This window comes from Gigantopelta aegis, chromosome 5 (assembly GCF_016097555.1).
Source record: "Gigantopelta aegis isolate Gae_Host chromosome 5, Gae_host_genome, whole genome shotgun sequence".
NCBI lineage: Eukaryota > Metazoa > Mollusca > Gastropoda > Neomphalida > Peltospiridae > Gigantopelta > Gigantopelta aegis.
In genome coordinates, this window is record NC_054703.1 from 2,124,581 (window position 1) to 2,144,084 (window position 19,504).

Here is a 19,504-nt window from a genome sequence, read left to right on the forward strand (position 1 = left end):
ATCTTTTATTTGCACTTCCCACAGGCAGGATAGCACAAACTATGGCCTTTGTTGAACCAGTTATAGATCACTGGTCGGTGCAAGTGGTTTACACCTACCCATTGAGCCTTGCAGAGCACTCACTCAGGGTTTGGAGTCGGTATCTAGATGAAAAATCCCATGCCTCAACTGGGATTCGAACCTAGTAACTACCAGCCTGTAGACTGATGGCCTAACCACAACGCCACCGAGGCCGGTACTACTGGTAACAAGATGCACCTGTCATATGGACAGAATTCTCTGGCCAAGTCAGAAGTTGTGCCCACGACAGGTGTTCTTGAACACTTCTCTGATGGAAGCAAAAAAGTAAAGTTTGTTTTGTTTAACAACACCACTGGAGCACATTAATTAATTAATCATCGGCTATTGGATGTCAAACATTTCATAATTTTGACATATAGTCATCAGAGAAAACCTTTGTCCAGTTGTGGTGCACTGGTTGGAATGAGAAGAAAAACAATCAGCCGAATGGATCTATCAAGGTGGTTCGATCCTGATGGAGGCAAAAAGAAAGAAAGAAATGCTTTATTTAACGACGCACTGAACACATTTTATTTACGGTTATATGGAGTCAGACATATGGTTATGGACCACACAGATATTGAGAAAGGAAACCAGCTGTCGCCACTTCATGGTCTACTCTTTTCGATTAGCAAAAGGGATCTTTTATATGCACCATCCCACAGACAGGATAACATACCATGGCCTTTGATATACCAGTCGTGGTGCACTGGTGGAATGAGAAATAGCCCAATGGGCCCACCGACGGGGATCGATCCGACACCGACTGCGCGCTGTACCACTAGGCTACGTCTCACCCCCCCCCCCCCCCCCAATGGAGGCATGCCAAAAATTACACCCACCCACACAACAAGAAGCAAACGAGCCGCATTCAGCAATGCTTAAAATGGATTTTGTGGGTGGGTTTTTTTTTACAAAAAAAAACATTATGGAAATTACAATAAACATTCTCAAGAGACCTCAAAGTTTGTGAAAATCAGTTAGAGAGGTTGGACAAAATCAATAGACTGGTTTCCAGTCCGCCGAAAAGGTGTCCACTCTATATTATTTGTTCTTGGTATTGATTCACTAGAGTCAATTATAGTCATTTTATTTCCACTCTGTACTAAAATAGATACTTGACTTAGATATCTGGATTCTTAGTCGGTGAGATATATATAAAACAACCACACCAAATACACTTGTCAAAGTTAAAAGTTTGTTTTGTTTAACGACACCACTAGAGCACATTAATTTCTCAATCATCGGCTATTGGATGTCAAATGTTTGACATTTTTTACATATAGTCTAACGAGTATAAAGGTTTGTTTGTTTAACAACACCACTAGAGTACATTTGACTTTTTAATCATCAGCTATTGGACGTCAAACATTTGGAAATTTTTGACGTATACATGTAGTCTTAGAGTATAAAGGTTTGTTCTGTTTAACGACACCACTAGAGCACATTTGACGTTTTTAATCATCGGCTATTGGACATCAAACATTTGGTAATTTTCGAGGTATATAGTCTTAGAGGATCGATAAAGGTTTGTTCTGTTTAACGACACCACTAGAGCACATTTGACTTTTTAATCATCGGCTATTGGACGTCAAACGTTTGGTAATTGTTTATGTGTAGTCTTAGAGGATAAAGGTTTGCTTTGTTTAACAACATTACTAGAGCACATTGATTTATTAATTATCAGTTACTGGATGTCAAATATTTGGTAATTTTTACAGTCTTAGAGAGGAAATCCACTACATTTTTCCATTAGTAGCAAGGTATCTTTTTTATGCATCGTCCCAGACAGGATAGCACATACCACAGACTTTGATATACCAGTCGTGGTGCACTGGCTGGAACGAGAAATAGCTGATAGTTTATTAAATTCCTTCACATACCGTATATCTTCGCCTATAAGTCGAATTTTTTTCACCCAAAAATTATTTTATAACTTGGGGGGTCGACTTATAAGAGGGTAAAAAAAATTCACCAAAAAATATTACTGTTTTGGGGATTATTTTACAACTTTTATTGTTGAAGTATGCCCTGTATTTATACTCAAATATGTTAATTTGACACATTTATTTTTTATAACCTTTTTTTTTTGGCATTAGAACGGTTTTGGTTATGCGAAAAGGGGGTGCAATCTCACTCACATGCCAAGACAACAGTCCACTTAGTTAAATTAACAGTCATCACTAATAGTAAAAATGTAAACAATACTAACTACCTGTTGCCTGAGTTTATTCTGAAATCTGGTCACTGGCATTAATGGTTGTTCAAACAATGTTTTGTCGGTGATTAACTTCATGAATATTACTGAGCCTTCCCTTAAAATAGACTGATCTCTGCAGTTCACTAGAGCAATAGGGACACACATCATTTGGTACAAAAACCAGTGTACTTTCCAGAGTTATCCTCCTTACATGTATTAATATGGCGGCAAAACGCGATACTTTCAGTTTTATCGTAGTGATCTGTTGTCAGTGTTTATAAATAAAGTTGTTGTGTGTGCACAAAATCATCTGTACAGTACCATACAGTAACAGTCAAACAGCTTTCACTCTCTATACTAAGGGAATATTTCGTTTTGATGCTATGTAATAATGATAGTTTGATTGGAATAGTCTGATTATATTGTGATGTACAAAACGTGAAAACCGAAGTTTGTAAAATAATTTTCTTTTGTTCAAATATTGTACATTATTGTTCTCATGTGCTGAAAATAAGAAATATTTCAATATTTATAAGTCGTTTTTCATGGGTCGACTTATAAACGGGTCAATAAAAAAAATATGTCTTCAGGGCTTGAAATTAGGGACTCGACTTATAGCTGAGATCGACTTACAGGCGAAGATATACGGTAACTGTTCTCAATGTAGTGATAATATTTATCTTATATTTAAATAACACAATTTACCAACATCTAGGTGATATATGGTGTTTTCGTTTAATAATGCTTTGTGGATGATTAAGTACCGTTCTTGACGTTCTTGACATGGTATTAACCTCCTTTTAACCGAAACAACTGTTCATGACTTACATGTAATTATTTCAGTGTCTGAACCGTTAGTAAATTATTATTCCTATGGGTTCGCTGAATAATGTTTTATATTAGGTTTTGAACTGCTAGTAAATTAAACCAGTGGCCTTTCAAAAATAATAATAAATAAAAAAATAATTTACTAATTTTCTAAAGTAAAGTTATTCTTAATTTAATTACAGAGATACATGTACAGTTGTAATCCCATTGCCACAGAGAGTAATTTGTAACTTAAAGTAAAGTTTGTTTTATTTAACGACGCCGCTAGAGCACATTGATTTTTTATCTTATCATCGGCTATTGGACGTCAAACATATGGTCATTCTGACACTGTTTTTAGAGGAAACCCGCTGTCGCCACATAGGCTACTCTTTTTACGACAGGCAGCAAGGGATCTTTTATTTGCGCTTCCCACAGGCAGGATAGCACAAACCATGGCCTTTGTTGAACCAGTTATGGATCACTGGTCGGTGCAAGTGGTTTACACCTACCCATTGAGCCTTGCGGAGCACTCACTCAGGGTTTGGAGTCGGTATCTGGATTAAAAATCCCATGCCTCGACTGGGATCCGAACCCAGTACCTACCAGCCTGTAGACCGATGGCCTAACCACGACACCACCGAGGCCGGTTTGTAACTTAAAGGGACATATACCCTAGTTTTAAAACACTAAGGCATATTTTTTACTATTAGAGCCATTTTTGATAACTGAATTCATTCTTTAACTTAGATTTTATGGTTTAGATTATCCATTTCCGTACATTCGAAGTGTTTTTGGTCATCCTGGTGTTTTTAACATCACAAAATGCAGTTCTCATATTTTGCGTCTGAAAAGTATAACAGTTATGCAGTCGAGTTTTAGTCTATTTTTAGAGGTATATTTCACCATTTCTAAGTCACAGACTCATGTTTCACTCAACTGTAACTTTATCCATACATTATATGTGTCACAGGTTTGTAGATTAAATAAATTTAGTGTTAATTTTCACGGGTTGAAACTAGGGTCTGTTCCTTTAACAAGTTGTAATGTACATCTACAGGAAGGGCCTCCACGAATCCGAAATATTGCACTCTGGGTACTTGACAATCAAACTCGACCCAGGCCCAAGTACCCGACACTTACACTAGATGATAATGAGATTACGGAATAAAGTAAAATAGCATTATGTATCTTAATTTCAGTGCTGAACATGGAAGCCAGATCATGCCATTGTATTGCATTCCACACATTTGACTTTTACTTCCCCTCCATATCTCATATAGCAGTGTTCGAGATTAACGCTATCCCGATATCCCGGGGATACCAGAATTAATTTTGGATACCAGACTTCAATAACCCAGTATCCCACCAGGATACCATATAATATTGTGTGGGTTTTTTTAATCTTGTGTTTTTATTTTTTGCTGAAACAATGAAAGTCGAAAGTTAAGTAACAGTGTCGTCCAAGTTTGTTACGATGTTATTTATGAATTTCATTTAAGTGGGATACTAAATTCTCAGGTGGTACAGCAGATTTTGAAATGTTAGTATCCAACTGGGATATGGCTCAAATTTTTTAATCTCGAACACTGCATATAGCCCTATAATTTACAAGTCGGCAAGCGTATGGCAAAATTACTTAAACAATATAATTACATGAAAGTGCTCTTCCTTGCACACGTACTCTGAGAGTCCACTCTGCGTCATGTGAACAGAGTTGAGTCTCGCTCTAGACTCGGCCCGTGACTCGAGTACTCATAGACACCCTTTGTACACGATTTCATTTTATCATCCATTTTGTAGGAGATATCGCTGACACTATAATTTGCAATATCTCCTGCGATATTCTCCTAGGAGATATCGCTTCTTATAATCTTGATTGGTCACATTTTAATCACAAGACATACTTTTTGCTACGTCACTGTGTTTGTTTCAACGCTAAACCTATCATTAGTGACGTCACGCCACTGTCTTACTGCTGCCAGATACAGTGACATTCAAGCCACATTACTGACATTGCTTACAGTTGTCGCAAATGAAAAGAATCATAATGGATGATAAATTGAATACCTTCCTTGTGTCTTGTTACGACATAATTTATCAGCACTCGGATTTCATACTTTTATCAACTCGTGCTTATAAATTATGATATCACAAGACACTCGGGGACACTCCTTTGTTTCGTCACTGAGTAAACATGCATTACTTACATGGTGATAGTTCAGCTGTAATCCCATTGCCACTATCAAGTACTCATAGTTTATCTGTCAAAAAACAAACACATAATAGGAACAAATATAATTCATTGGAATTCACAACACAATTTCATAGCCAGTGTTTCTGCCCGAAACAAATTTATTGGTATGGCGCTATGGAATTGAATGCAACCACAGTCAACATGGGGTTAGGGGGGGGGGGGGGGGCTCCTCCTCCAGAAAGAAAATGGGTTACATTTAGGGTTAGGGTTAAGAAAATCATACAGTAACGTTAAGAATAATTAATTTTGTCAAAAGGTTAACTTTAAAAAAAAAAAAATCTGTAAAAACATTTGGGTATGGTGCCATATCCGTTTTACCCTCTGGCAGAAACCCTGATAGCAACATATGTTTAATGCATGAAAACATTCAAAAGAACACATGTAATTTAATAAAGATTTCTGCCACACCTTGTTCCATGCACTACAAATGATTCTAAAAAGATTACTGAATAATTTATAGTGTTATGAATATTAGGGTCAGATTTTATTCACGTAAATCTACATAATGTCCATATTTCGTAACCTAATGTCATGTACCATGTTGCACATGAATGTGAAAATTTGACATTGAATTTTCTATATTAAACAAGGCTAGCTCTGTGCGAACAGAAACATTCGCCAAATCATCTATTCAAAATTCAAAAATTGCAAAAACACATTTATTTTCTAATAAAATAACAATTATTACATGAAATTTATTTGCCAAATTGAAATAAAATTTGCCAATTGTTTTTAAAATGCTCATTTGTTGAATTTGGCGACTGCTAGATCGAGCTAGCCCTGTTAAATTTCCTCCACAGTGGTGCTTTTGTTAGTGCTTTAGGAGGAAATGAACACAGAAGACCGGATGTGTAATCGTGAGACTAGACGTATGCTATTCACATCACTTTATAAATTATTCATGCTTTTTTGTAAGATGTTCAGTCCATTCCATCACAATAATATCCCTCTGAGCTTTATAAGCATTAAAATGTAGCATTATTTGATAATCCACTGCACGGCTGTGTCGTCAGAATACTTGGCATATGGCCCCCAGAGGCGGTTTCTAGGGGTGCACAGGGGCCCGGGCCCCCTCCCCCCCCCCTAAATTTTGCAATAATTATAATTTTATTATATATTAATTTTTATTTTTGTACGATACCCTCCAAACTTTCCCCGGCATTCCACCTCATGTCACTGAGCACACACACCCCCTCGCCTAAATGGATTTTCTGGATCTGCCACTGACTCCACAAACTTGGGAGTTCGAATCCAGACTGTAGCAATATGTAGTACACTAAGTTAATAATGTAAATTCAATACCCCAAAGATGGGATGGAGATGGGGTGCAGACAGAAATCTTTTCTCTCTATTTAGCTTTTTTGATGAATTAACAATCATTTTGAAAGGACTGCTAACTATAAAGCAACACATTGTCTGCTGGGCCCAACAAATGTTCATATCTCCTAACTTCAAGCCATAACTGCAAACAAATGGGTAATTTGTCATGAGAGTTAAACTTGATTTGTAACAGGACTTGATAAACCTTTACACAAATTTTCAGCTCAATATCTCGAGGCATTGTGGGAAAAACTAAATGTACATGTATATGTGGCACAGACAGACAGAGACAGAGAGAGACAGAAGGATGGACCAGTAAGGGACTAATAATGAACTATACATGTATGCACCACATTCAAATTAACTGTCATATAACTATATACATATGTGCTAAATAAGGCTAATTATTACCCAATAGCATATGGTTAAAAATATCTTGGTACATAATCAAGGTGATACGTCTGATTAGAACGCTAAGTGAGACATAACACTTCGACATCACATGATGATATCATCGATTGGTGCACCCAGGGCAAGTCTTTAACAACTCCGTGGGTAGGGTTAAGACAGCTACACCCTCTTCTCTCTCACTAACCACTTAACCACTAACAGTAATGTTCAACTAACCCACTGTCTTGGACAGACAACCCAGATAACTGAGGTGTGTGACCAGGACAGCGTGCTTGAACCTCAACTGGATATAAGCAAAAAAAAAAGTTGATATGAATTATATCAAAAGCAAAAATATTTCCTTCAACCGACGGCAATAATTTTTATTCAGCAGCAAAAAAATAGCCAACGGTAAAGACCCCAAGCTATGGCAATTCATATGGCAATGACAGCAGTTGTGGTAAGTGACGTCGTAAATTTCGAACTCTGTATTTGGCAATATTTCATTCATTTCAACTTATTTGCGTGGTTATATCCATTTAAGGTTCAAGCACACTGTCCTGGGCACACACCTCAGCTATCTGGGCAGTCTGTCCAGGACAGTGGGTTAGTAGTTAGTTGTCAGTGAGAGAGAAATATAGCCTGGTAACCTATACATGTAGGTTACGACAACTATATGAAAGTTACAATTGAATTCCTGTTACTACTACTTTTAACGCCAGATGTGTGCCAGATGATTATTGTAGTATACATGTATTTATGAACGTTCTGAAATTGTATTGGTGTGTACGAACATCGGTACGAGAAATGAAATCCGGAAGTAAATTTATCTAGTGGGCGCTGCTTAAACGCGGATTGCCGAACTTGCTTGCAATTGCACAAGTGTACACAAACATCGGTGCAATTTCGTACGAGAAAACGAAACGCAGAAATAAATTCATCTAGTGGACGCTGTTTAAATGCAGAATGACTTATATAAATATAATTGCTTGCAATTGCACAATTTTTCTTACATGTGGTAACCTCCTGGTAACCTGAACGACCGTTCTCGACTTATTTCAATGCCTGTGTATATAGTGGTCTTACACCTACCCATCGAGTCGTTATAACTCGCTCTGGGTGGGAGCCGGTACCGGGCTGCGAACCCTGTACCTACCAGTCTTATGTCCGACGGATTAGCCATGACACAACCAAAGCCAATTTTGGCAATATGGCTAACAACTGCTTAACTATACCGCATTAGCCATGTTGTGAGTGACAGCTTAACCACATGACTACTTATGTAAGTAATTATCATACGAACCAATTCGCCATTTGATGTGGTCACTGTACAGTTATCCGGGTCAAAGGCCACCGCCTTGTCCTGTATCCAGTCACAGTTCTTTGGAAGGACACTTCTCATTGGCCGCCCGGAATCCTTCACATCTTTCAAGCCACTGCCCACCAGGGTCCAATAGGGCTGGTAGTAGTGTGTCTGCAAAGAACAAGAATTCCACACAATTAAATGACGTCTCATCTACAATACATTCATTTGGTGAATGAATCCCGGAAGGAAATGTTTTTAACAACGCACTCAGCACATTTTATTTACGGATATATGGCATTAGACATATGGTTAAGAACCACGCAGATATTGAGAGAGGAAACCCGCTGTCGCCATTTCATGGGCTATATATATATGCACCATCTCACAGCCAGGATAGAACATACCACAGTCTTTGTTACACCAGTTGTGGAGCAATGGCTGGAACGAGAAATAGCCCAATGGGTCTACCGACGGTGATCGATCCTAGATCGACCACGCATCAAGCGAATGCTTTATCACTGGTCTACATCCTGCCCCGGTGAATAAATCAAGGCTTCTAGATTATGGTAGCCCCACTCCCAGGGCTAGTGATATTCAATGTTGGGCTAGTAAATAACTACTATTACCATGCCCGACAGGGCTTCTAGATTATGGTAGCCCCACTCCCAGGGCTAGTGATATTCAATGTTGGGCTAGTAAATAACTACTATTGCCATGCCCGACAGGGCTTCTAGATTATGGTAGCCCCACTCCCATGGCTAGTGATATTCAATGTTGGGCTAGTAAATAACTACTATTACCATGCCCAACAGGGCTTCTAGATTATGGTAGCCCCACTCCCATGGCTAGTGATATTCAATGTTGGGCTAGTAAATAACTACTACTGCCATGCCAGACAGGGCTTCTAGATTATGGTAGCCCCACTCCCATGGCTAGTGATATTCAATGTTGGGCTAGTAAATAACTACTATTGCCATGCCAGACAGGGCTTCTAGATTATGGTAGCCCCACTCCCATGGCTAGTAATATTCAATGTTGGGCTAGTAAATAACTACTATTGTCATACCCGACGGCTAGTGAAAACATTTGTCAAATTTTGCATTTAAGTCTATTTTGTAAATATGAATATCCTGCCCCCACCCCAACCCCCAATGTTAGTGTTTATAAGCTTTATCTCCTTCTTTAGGTGGCATATCTGATTATTACTACATGTATTATTTAGTAAAATTGTACATGTATTAGTTAACTTAAGTAAAGTAGGGCAAGTGAATTTTTTATTTTGACTAATTTGTTTTAATCACTGATCCCATGGCTAATGGATTTTTTTTTAATTCTAGAAGCCCTGATGAATGAACGAACGGTTTAATGACACTGCAACAGAAAAATAAACTGGCTATTGGGTTAATTTGGTGAATAAAGGAAAATAATTTCTGATGTCGAATTCCGGATTAATATATGCACAATTGAGAAACGAAAAAGGTCTAAATTCAATGTGCGACATTTATAAATTCAACTACATTTATAAACCAACTTTCATTGGTATTGGACCTCTGATAAGAAATGGACCCATGCATGATGACGTTAAATATAAAAGCTAATACAGCCATCGATCACTATCAAAAAACAAAACAATGGTATAAGTCTAATTGCACTATTTTTAAGTCAAAAACAATTGTAACACAAAAACTCTGACATGTAAACAACGGCTACTATTAATGCACATCTATTAATATTGGTTTACAGACAGGGTGGCATATGCATGTAGCAGTTGTTTTTCATCACAACCAGTACCCCACGACTGGTATACAAAGGCTGTGGTATGTGCTGTCCTATCTGTGAGAAAGTGCATATAAAAAATCCCTTGCTTCTGTATTGGTAGGGGAAGCTAGTATCCAATAGTCCAGGATTAATTAATCAATGTGCTCTACGGACATCAAATAAAACAAACACTTCTCATGACTGGTATACATCAACGGCTGTGGTATGTGCTGTCCTGCCTCAAATGACAAGGAAAGTGGATATAAAAGATCCCTTGCTGCTGGATCGGTAGGGGAAGCTATTATCCAATAGTCCAGGATTAATTAATCAATGTGCTCTACGGACATCAAATAAAACACACTACTCATGACTGGTATACATCACCGGCTGTGGTATGTGCTGTCCTGCCTCAACTGATAAGGAAAGTGGATATAAAAGATCCCTTGCTGCTGGATTGGTAGGGGTAGCTAGTATCCAATAGCCCAGGATTAATTGATCAATGTGCTCTCTACGGGCATCAAATAAAACAACCACTGTTCATGACTGGTATAAGTCAAAGACTGTGGTATGTACTGTCCTGTCAAGGAAAGTGGATATAAAAGATCCCTCACTGATTTAATGGGAAAATGAAGGTTGCCTCTACATGTTCAGCGGTCGAATTTTACGCTATTCCGCAAATAGTAAATTTCGAAATAAAATAATTCTTCCAATATTCCATCATGAAAATGAAAATAAAGCACGGAATACCGAAAATCGCCTGTGACTATTCCGATTACGCTTTTTCTTCAGCTACTCGCACTACTAAAAACCTTTTTCATGCACTTACCGGTACAAAATAAACGTCTTTTTGATCAAGACTAATTTTTGGAGTGAGTTCGTTTGTAATTCCAGCTAGTACACAGTAATGCATAGACTGGTATATAAACTATTGTTCGTTACGCAATGTTGTACACTGCGACATAGCACAGTCAGGAAAACTAGTGGTACATTAATACAAATGTAATTGAAGGGATAGTAAATTTTTAGACGGGATAGTGTTTTTTGAAATTCACTATTCCTTCGGGATAGTGGTAAATTTTTATTTTTAAATTCAACCCCTGATGTTGTGTCAGATTTAGCAAACATTTGACATTATACCGAACAACCAATGATTAATTAACGAATGTGCTCTAGTGGTGTTATACATTGTGTAACATGACACACCCATATCCTAGCTAACAGCATTCTTCATATATTACACGTCACACCATCCTTGTCATTAAGAAGTGACAGGTGGCACACATACATTTGCATAGTAGCTGCCTACAGGTTACACTGCACCAAAGAAAATGTTTAACAACACCACTAGAGCACATTGATTTGTCAATTAATGGCTATGGGATGTCAAACATTTGGTACAGATTGTCTTAGAGAGGAAACCTGCTACATTTTTCAATTACATGTATAAGCAAGGAATATTTTATATATATATATATATATATATATATATATATATATATATATATATATATATATATATATATATATACAGTCGACCTTCGATAACTCAAACTTCGATCTTTCAAAAACGTCGATCTCTCGAAGTGAAACAGCGGTCCCGGCCGAACTGCTATACAAACTAGTAATAACAGACTTCGAACACTCAAACTTCGAACATTCGAAAAACTCTATCTCTCAAAGTAATTTTTTGGTCCCACCATAAAAAATTAAGGGATATTGCACTTCCAAAACTCGAAGTTTGTGGAGTGACTGAGCCTTTTAACTGTACCGGTAATACTTTAAAGAAAAATTAATTGTCACCCAAGCCAAGCGCGAGTGCCCCGACTGGTCTCAGCTATCGATAATACACGCGGTAATTACAGAATAATAGATTGCCGACTATTTGGTTGTCGGTGTTTGTACACAGCAGCGGGCCTCATTACACAAAGTACGGATAGTCTTGTAATCTTCAAAGAACTGTTGTAATAACAATTAACGCTGTTTGTTTTTTCTCTTAAACGAGTGAATCATGTCAAATTTGTTATTTGCTATTTAAGTGTGAATTCAAAATGATTAATTACTAGTCATTTAGTTATGTCAAAAACTGATACATCAGAGATCAAGCAAGCTGGGGAAGGACCCGGCAACGTGGGGATAGCCAAATCGGTTAATAGCAACAGCTGCAGAACCGTGAACATTCGGAAGAAATGCTGCTCAATCTGTGCAAGATTACAGACAGAGTAATGAAAGACGATTTTTTAAGCAAGTGTGCCAAACAATCTTTAATTACAAAAATGTTCCGATAGTTCTGCTCTTTGTACTTTGTGATTTGAGAGCTATAAATCATTTTGTACTGTTCTGAATGTTTTCAATTAATGTGAAAAAAGTACATGACCTAGTGCTATTTGGCATACAGTGTTTTGATTTGTTATGTTATGTCCCGCTATGTTAGTGAGGGTTTTTTAAAAAGATTTTTGGGATTTACAATAATTTTGCTTTTTATATTGTGCATTTTTTATTTGGTAAACAAACGTACTTAGTGCTAATCGACATCCAGTATTTTAATTTATTAATAAATACAATAAAAGTACATAGAGATGTACGTCAAATTGATCGGATTTATCTCGTTTCTGTTAATATTTACTTAGTTTTATCATATACACAGAAGGAATGTGCTAACATCTGTGTGTTGGGGACAGGGATGGAGCTACAAACGTGTCTTCCGATATCAACGAAATGATAATACTACAATGCAGTTTCACTCTGGGGTCTGCTGTACGAATTTCGAAAACTCGAACTCCCTGAAACTCGAACTATTTCGTCGTCCCCTTCAACTTCGAGTTAACGAAGTTCGACTGTGTATATATATATATCCACTTTTCTTTAGACAGGACAGTACTCCACCGCCTCTGATGTATACCCATAGAAGTACAGGCTCTCCTTTTTGTAGGGGTTAGGGTGGGGGTGTGGCACGCTGGTTTTTTCATAAATTAAATGATAATGTCCGAATCTGGATAACGTTTTTTCACACAGACAGGATGGCCTTCGATATATACCAGTCATGGTGTATCTAGCTGGACCGAGAAATAGCCCAATGGGCCTACCTACGAGGATTGATCACAGACCAAGTGTTTTACCACTGGGACCCTTCAAAGAAGAAAGTTTTGAATCAAAGTTCGAGGTGCATGCACTGTCAAATATTTTACTGAGTATAAACAGCTGTGACTATAATTAGCAGTAATATGTGACATTGAATATTTGTAAAAATACCAGTAAACATTGAGGAGATAAATTTAAGGTTGTGCAAAATTAGCTGGCCCAAATTAGAGTACAAACAAGCTTAATCTCAAAACAAAACAAAAGTTTGTTTTGTTTAACAACACCACTAGAGCACATTGATTTATTAATCATTGGCTATTGGATGTCAAACGTGGTAGTTTTGGAGTCTTAGAAAGGAAACCCGCTACATTTTTCCATTAGTAGCAAGGGATCTGTTATATGCACATTCCCACAGACAGGATAGCACATACCATGGCCTTTGAGATACCAGTCGTGGTGCAACTGTCCCAAACGAGAAATAGACCTCAAAACATTTTGCCTACATAATTAGTCATGACTGATGGTTTTTACTTCCTGTCATTGTTTATTCTGTACTTCGAAAAAAAAACCACCATGCAATTTAGACACTTTTCATTTTTCACTGCTTATAAAAACAACGGAAGTCGTAGTTTACTTTGTTACATTTACGTCTTGGGTGCTAAATAATAGTTATCCTGCAACCACTGTTTTTATTGACAGAATATAACGATGAATAAAGCAAAGTCATATCCTGCAACCACTGTTTCTATTGACAGAATATGACGACGAATAAAGCAGTCATATCCTGCAACCACTGTTTCTATTGACAGAATATGACGACGAATAAAGCAAAGTCATATCCTGCAACCACTGTTTCTATTGACAGAATATGACGACGAATAAAGCAAAGTCATATCCTGCAACCACTGTTTCTATTGACAGAATATGACGACGAATAAAGCAAAGTCATATCCTGCAACCACTGTTTCTATTGACAGAATATAACGACAAATAAAGCAAAGTCATATCCTGCAACCACTGTTTCTATTGACAGAAGTCATATCCTGCTACTAGCAAGATATCACTTTCGACGTCACTCATGCGATGTCATACGCATAGCTACATTACAAAATCACTCATTTGACCTCTAGGTCATCCTACAACGTGGCTTAAATACCAGAAATAATAGCTTTTCCTCTTATTTTTTATGGTTTGCAGGATATAAGATAATAATTAGTTAATGATGTTCCGGGTTTCTGCCAGAGGGTAAAATGGGTATGGTGCCATACCCAGATTTGTTTGCAGATATTTTTTTTTTTAAGTTAACCTTTTGACAAAATTAATAACTCTCATCATTACTGTGTGCTTTTCTTAACCCTAACTCTAAAATTAACCCATTTTCTTTCTGTCAACTGCGGTTGCATTCAGCACACACACATTGTAAATATTCAATTCCATAGCGCCATACCCAACAATTTCTTTCTGGCAGAAACACTGATGTCGGATATTTGCTTTATCCTGTTCAGGCTGAATGATAAATTCCGCTGGGCAAGCCTCGCGTAATTTCCAATTCTTACCTTCACAGGATATATAAAGCCGATATCTTCTCTATTTACACAGCCTTTATAAAAACTAAACTTAACATTTTATCAGCTATTGATTAGCGATTTGTGTGGTTGTTTCACTCGAGGAAGAAAGAAATAACAGAACAAATGGGGAATCTCGTTTAAAAATATTTTGTACTTTTTCTGTAGTGTTGATTTTATCAGTTCATCGAAACGAATACCTGCGATTTACTCTGTTCATTGACAGTTGACAAACTACTCAGGGCTCTACGCGGCGAGTGTTTTTTGCGAGTAACCTTCTTTCACAGGCTACTAGCTGTTAGTTAAACAGTACGTACAGCCAACTGGCGAGTACAAAATAATGGACCTAGTAAGCATAAACAAGTTGAAGATGCCTATGATATCATCAGTTATTAATATCCAATATATCTTAGTACCTTATTATTATTATTATTATTATTATTTATTTTTTAAACAAAACTGGCCCCTTGTCTGGGAATAAGCCCACCCCATGCTAAGCTCACAATGTGTTGTCTTGGCACCCTAGCTAGGCTTATTTCTGGTCAAATACGGTAACAGTGTTCAAAATAAGCACTTGTCCGCACAAGTGAAAATCTGCTCAGACAAGCACAATGTACCTTGGTGGTTATCCAGGGGACTAATAAAAATGTTCAATGCAGTTTCATTTTGAGCAATCAAAACATTGTCCTTGCACTTGAATGAAACAAATAATATATTTGGACAAGTGAAATTATATATGGACAAGTAGATTCGATGGATAGGTGCATGGGCGTATGGGGACTCTTTGATTTAGGGGGCTGGAGGGGTTGATTTGCCCGAAATTTTACCCAGATAAAAACTGCCCGAATTTTTCCCCCAGTTTTGCCAGAATTTGGGGGGGGGGGGGGCAATTGCCCCCCCCCCCCCCAGGTTGCACGCCCATGGGTAGGTGTAAGGCCACTACACCCTCTTCTCTCACCAACCACTAAACAACTAACAACTAATTCACTGTCGTGGACAGACAGCCCAGATAGCTGAGGTGTGTTTCCAGGACAGCGTGCTTGAACCTAAATTGGATATAAGCATGAAAATAAGTTTCATTTAATTTCAACTTATTTTCGTGCTTATATCCAATTAATGTTCAAGCACGCTGTCCTGGGCTATCTGGGCCGTCTGTCCAGGACAGTTGGTTAGTCATCAGTTGTTAGTGTGAGAGAAGAGTGTGTAGTGGCCTTACACCTACCCACTGAGTCGTTAAAACTCTGGTGTCCGATGGCTTGACCACGATGCCACAGAGGCCGGTTAAGTTAAAATAAAATATTTTACTTTAATAAAGCTCTAAATTACATCTCGGAGATGCTAGTTTTACACACACTGTCCCAAACCCTCCACTCACCACGTGCCATCTATATTTTAAGCAGGCCACATTTTTCTCTTACAAAGAAAGAAATGTTTTATTTAACACACTCGCACGCACTCAACACATTTTATTTACGATTATATATGGCGTCAGACATACGGCTAAGGACCACACAAATATTCAGAGAGGAAACCCGCTGTCGCCACTTCATGAGCTACTCTTTTCGATTAGCAGCAAGGGATCTTTTTTATGCACCATCCCATAGACAGGATAGCACATACCACGGCCTTTGATGTACCAGTCGTGGTGCACTGGCTAAAGCGAGAAATAGCCTAATGGGCCCACTGACGGGGATCGATCCCAAACCGACTGCACGTCAAGCAAGCGCATTACCACTGGGCTACGTCTCGCCCCTCATTTTTCTCTTAGATAATATTTTGTTTTGTCTGCTATTTTAAAAGAATTACATCAGACCATATTTCAGACTATATTTTACTTAACTCCGCCACGGCACCGGTCTTAAGCCCAGATGATAAAGGAGAAGGGCTTAGCATGGGGCTAACACCCCCACCTCATAAAACCCCCACTTGCTACAGAAACGTCAATATTTTACTTAACTCCGCCACAGACGGTCTCAAAGTCCGGATGATAAAGGAGAAGGGCTGAGCATGGGGCTAACACCCCCACCTCATAAAAACCCCACTTGCTACAGGAACGTCAATATTTTACTTCACATTAACGAGCCATGTAAACGTAACCAATAGGCTACGTTAATCTGCTTTTACGCAACCTGTTTATAAAATACATTACAATCAATTTTCTTCAATCCTACCCTGTGGATCAAAGCTTCATGTATTTACTATTTGCTAAATAATGAATGGTGATGCAAATCCTAACGAGATGCTGATGTGTTAACAATCGAGTATGTGCATATTGATAACCCAATTGTATGCGCTTCACAGCGTTTGAAAATAGGTTAATGTTAGCTGTTAATATTAGCTGCCAGGAATAAAGTGGATCAGTCCAGGTTACATGCAGGTTAATATATTGCTATCAAGAAATAGGTTAGTTTATTCTTGGCAAATTTTTTATTAAAGAATGGCAAAAAAGATCTGATATAAATTTATTAAAATTAATTGGTGTTACTCAAATACGAGATACAACTGTTAAAATGTAAAGGTTGTTTAGTTTAATGACACCACTCGAGCACACTGATATAATCTCTCTGACCCTTGTAAATGAACGTATGTCTGACATCCAATAGCCGATGATTAATAAATCAACGTGCTCTAGTGGTGTTGTTAAATACAACAAACTCTGTTACCCCTGTGCCATGTTTGTTGTTAACATCACTCATGTCTTTTGACCTATTAAAAAAAAAAACCCCACACCCCAGCAGGTCATATTTCACTAACTACAGATATTTCGAGCCCTGTGTGTTCTATGTACAGTGTAACTCCTCTAAACTGGACACTCTCTGGACCAAGTAAAAAGTCCAGTTTTAAGAGGTATCCGGTTTAGAGAGGTTCTCTTCTGTACAGATATTTAAAAAGGGACCGTGAAAAACGTCCGATTTTGAGGGAATTCCAGTTTACTGAGGGTCCTGTTTTGAGGGAATTCCGGTTTACAGAGGGTCCTGTTTTGAGAGGTTTCACTGTACTTTTAAAGATGTAATCTCTCTGACCTAGCCAGTGCTCCACAACTGGTGTAACAAAGGCCATGGTATGTATTATCCTGTCTGTGGGATGGTGCATATAAAAGATCCCTTGCTGCTAATCGAAAGGAGCTAGTAGCCCATAAGTGGCAACAGCGGGTTTCCTCTCTCTCTATATCTGTGTGGTCCGTAACCATATGTCTGACGCCATATGACCGTAAATAAAATGTGTTGAGTGCGTCGTTAAATAAAATATTTCCTTCCTTTCTTCTCGTGTTTGTGCACGTAGCCCAGTATACATGTACTTAATATTGTCAGGTACAACCACAACCGTATCAGGATATAATGAGAAACATCACAGCTCCTGGATTAATTGCCATGAACCCACTATTAATTACCTAGGCCCCAGTATTAACTACCAAGCAGGTGACATATGCTCCTATATAATAAAAAAAAAAATACGTCACAGTGACATAACACAAATGTTATACACACACATGTATGTCAAAATAGCAAAATTTGACACTCGTAAAGTTCTGTGATAGTACACCTATGACAACAATAAAAAAGAATACATGTACAGGTAACCTAAAGGTTAATTTGTTTCGTTTAACAAAACCACTAGAGCATATTAACTGTCTTAATCGTCAGCTATTAGATGTCAAACATTTCGCAATTCTGTCAAACATTTCGCAATTCTGACATGCAATCTTCACTTAAGAGTTTGTTTTAGATACAAGTTTGTTTGTTTTGTTTAATGACACCACTACGGTGCATTGATTTATTATCATCGGCTATTGGATGTCAAACAGACAGGATAGCACATACCATAGCCTTTGATATACCAGTCGTGGTGCACTGGCTGGAACAAGAAATAGCCAAATGGGCCAAACCGCGCATCAAGCTTTACCACTGGGCTAAGCTCCTGTTTTATATAGAACAACGCCCAGTGTTCTCATCGACTCATTACAGGGGAGCACTGCAAACACCCCCTTTGACATTTTGCCACCCCCTTTGGCTTTTTGCCACCCCTCTTTTTACCCACCCATCCCAACAAAGAAGTTGACATGAACTGTTTGTACTTCAGCTATTACATCAGCATTGCTGAATATAAAAGTAAGTTGTGAAGCTTGCAAAGAAAAAGAAAGAAATGTTTTATTTAACGACACACTCAACACATATTTACGGTTATATGGCGTCAGATATATGGTTAAGGACCACACAGATTTTGAGAGGAAACCCGCTGTCGCCATTACATGGGCTACTCTTCCGATTAGCAGCAAGGGATCTTTTATTTGCACTTCCCACAGGCAGGATAGCACAAACCATGGCCTTTGTTGAACCAGTTATGGATCACTGGTCGGTGCAAGTGGTTTACACCTACCCATTGAACCTTGCGGAGCACTCACTCAGGGTTTGGAGTCGGTATCTGGATTAAAAATCCCATGCCTCAACTGGGATCCGAACCCAGTACCTACCAGCCTGTAGACCGATGGCCTAACCACGACGCCACCGAGGCCGGTGTGAAGGTTGCATGCATAACTGTAGGAACACTGGCCAATCGTCTTTTTTGGTCCCCACCTACTTTTATATTTGCCTGTCGCCCCGTAACAGTGTCTTACACAGTATGGGTGCCCCTCATTCCTGCCCCAAAGTAGAATGAACTCGGAAGGAAGGCATGTTTCATTTACATGTAACAACACACTCAACACATTCAGGACTTTTGATTGCATCAAAATAGAAACGTTGTGCCCAAATTAAGTACAAACA

The 19,504-nt window shown here is 38.3% G+C and overlaps 1 protein-coding gene across 3 annotated transcripts in view; it reads right to left on the reverse strand.

Moving 5' to 3' along the window:
* The window catches only part of LOC121373313 (sulfide:quinone oxidoreductase, mitochondrial-like), an 84,650-nt gene that overhangs the window by 44,353 nt on the left and 20,793 nt on the right, over window positions 1-19,504 (reverse strand). For all 3 annotated transcript variants that reach the window (XM_041499877.1, XM_041499876.1, XM_041499878.1), the window contains exons 2-3: window positions 8,338-8,508; window positions 5,278-5,331 (exon numbers count right to left, since the gene is read on the reverse strand). In XM_041499877.1, the coding sequence (XP_041355811.1) occupies window positions 5,278-5,331; window positions 8,338-8,508 (225 nt within the window). The remainder of the gene's footprint in view (window positions 1-5,277; window positions 5,332-8,337; window positions 8,509-19,504) is intronic.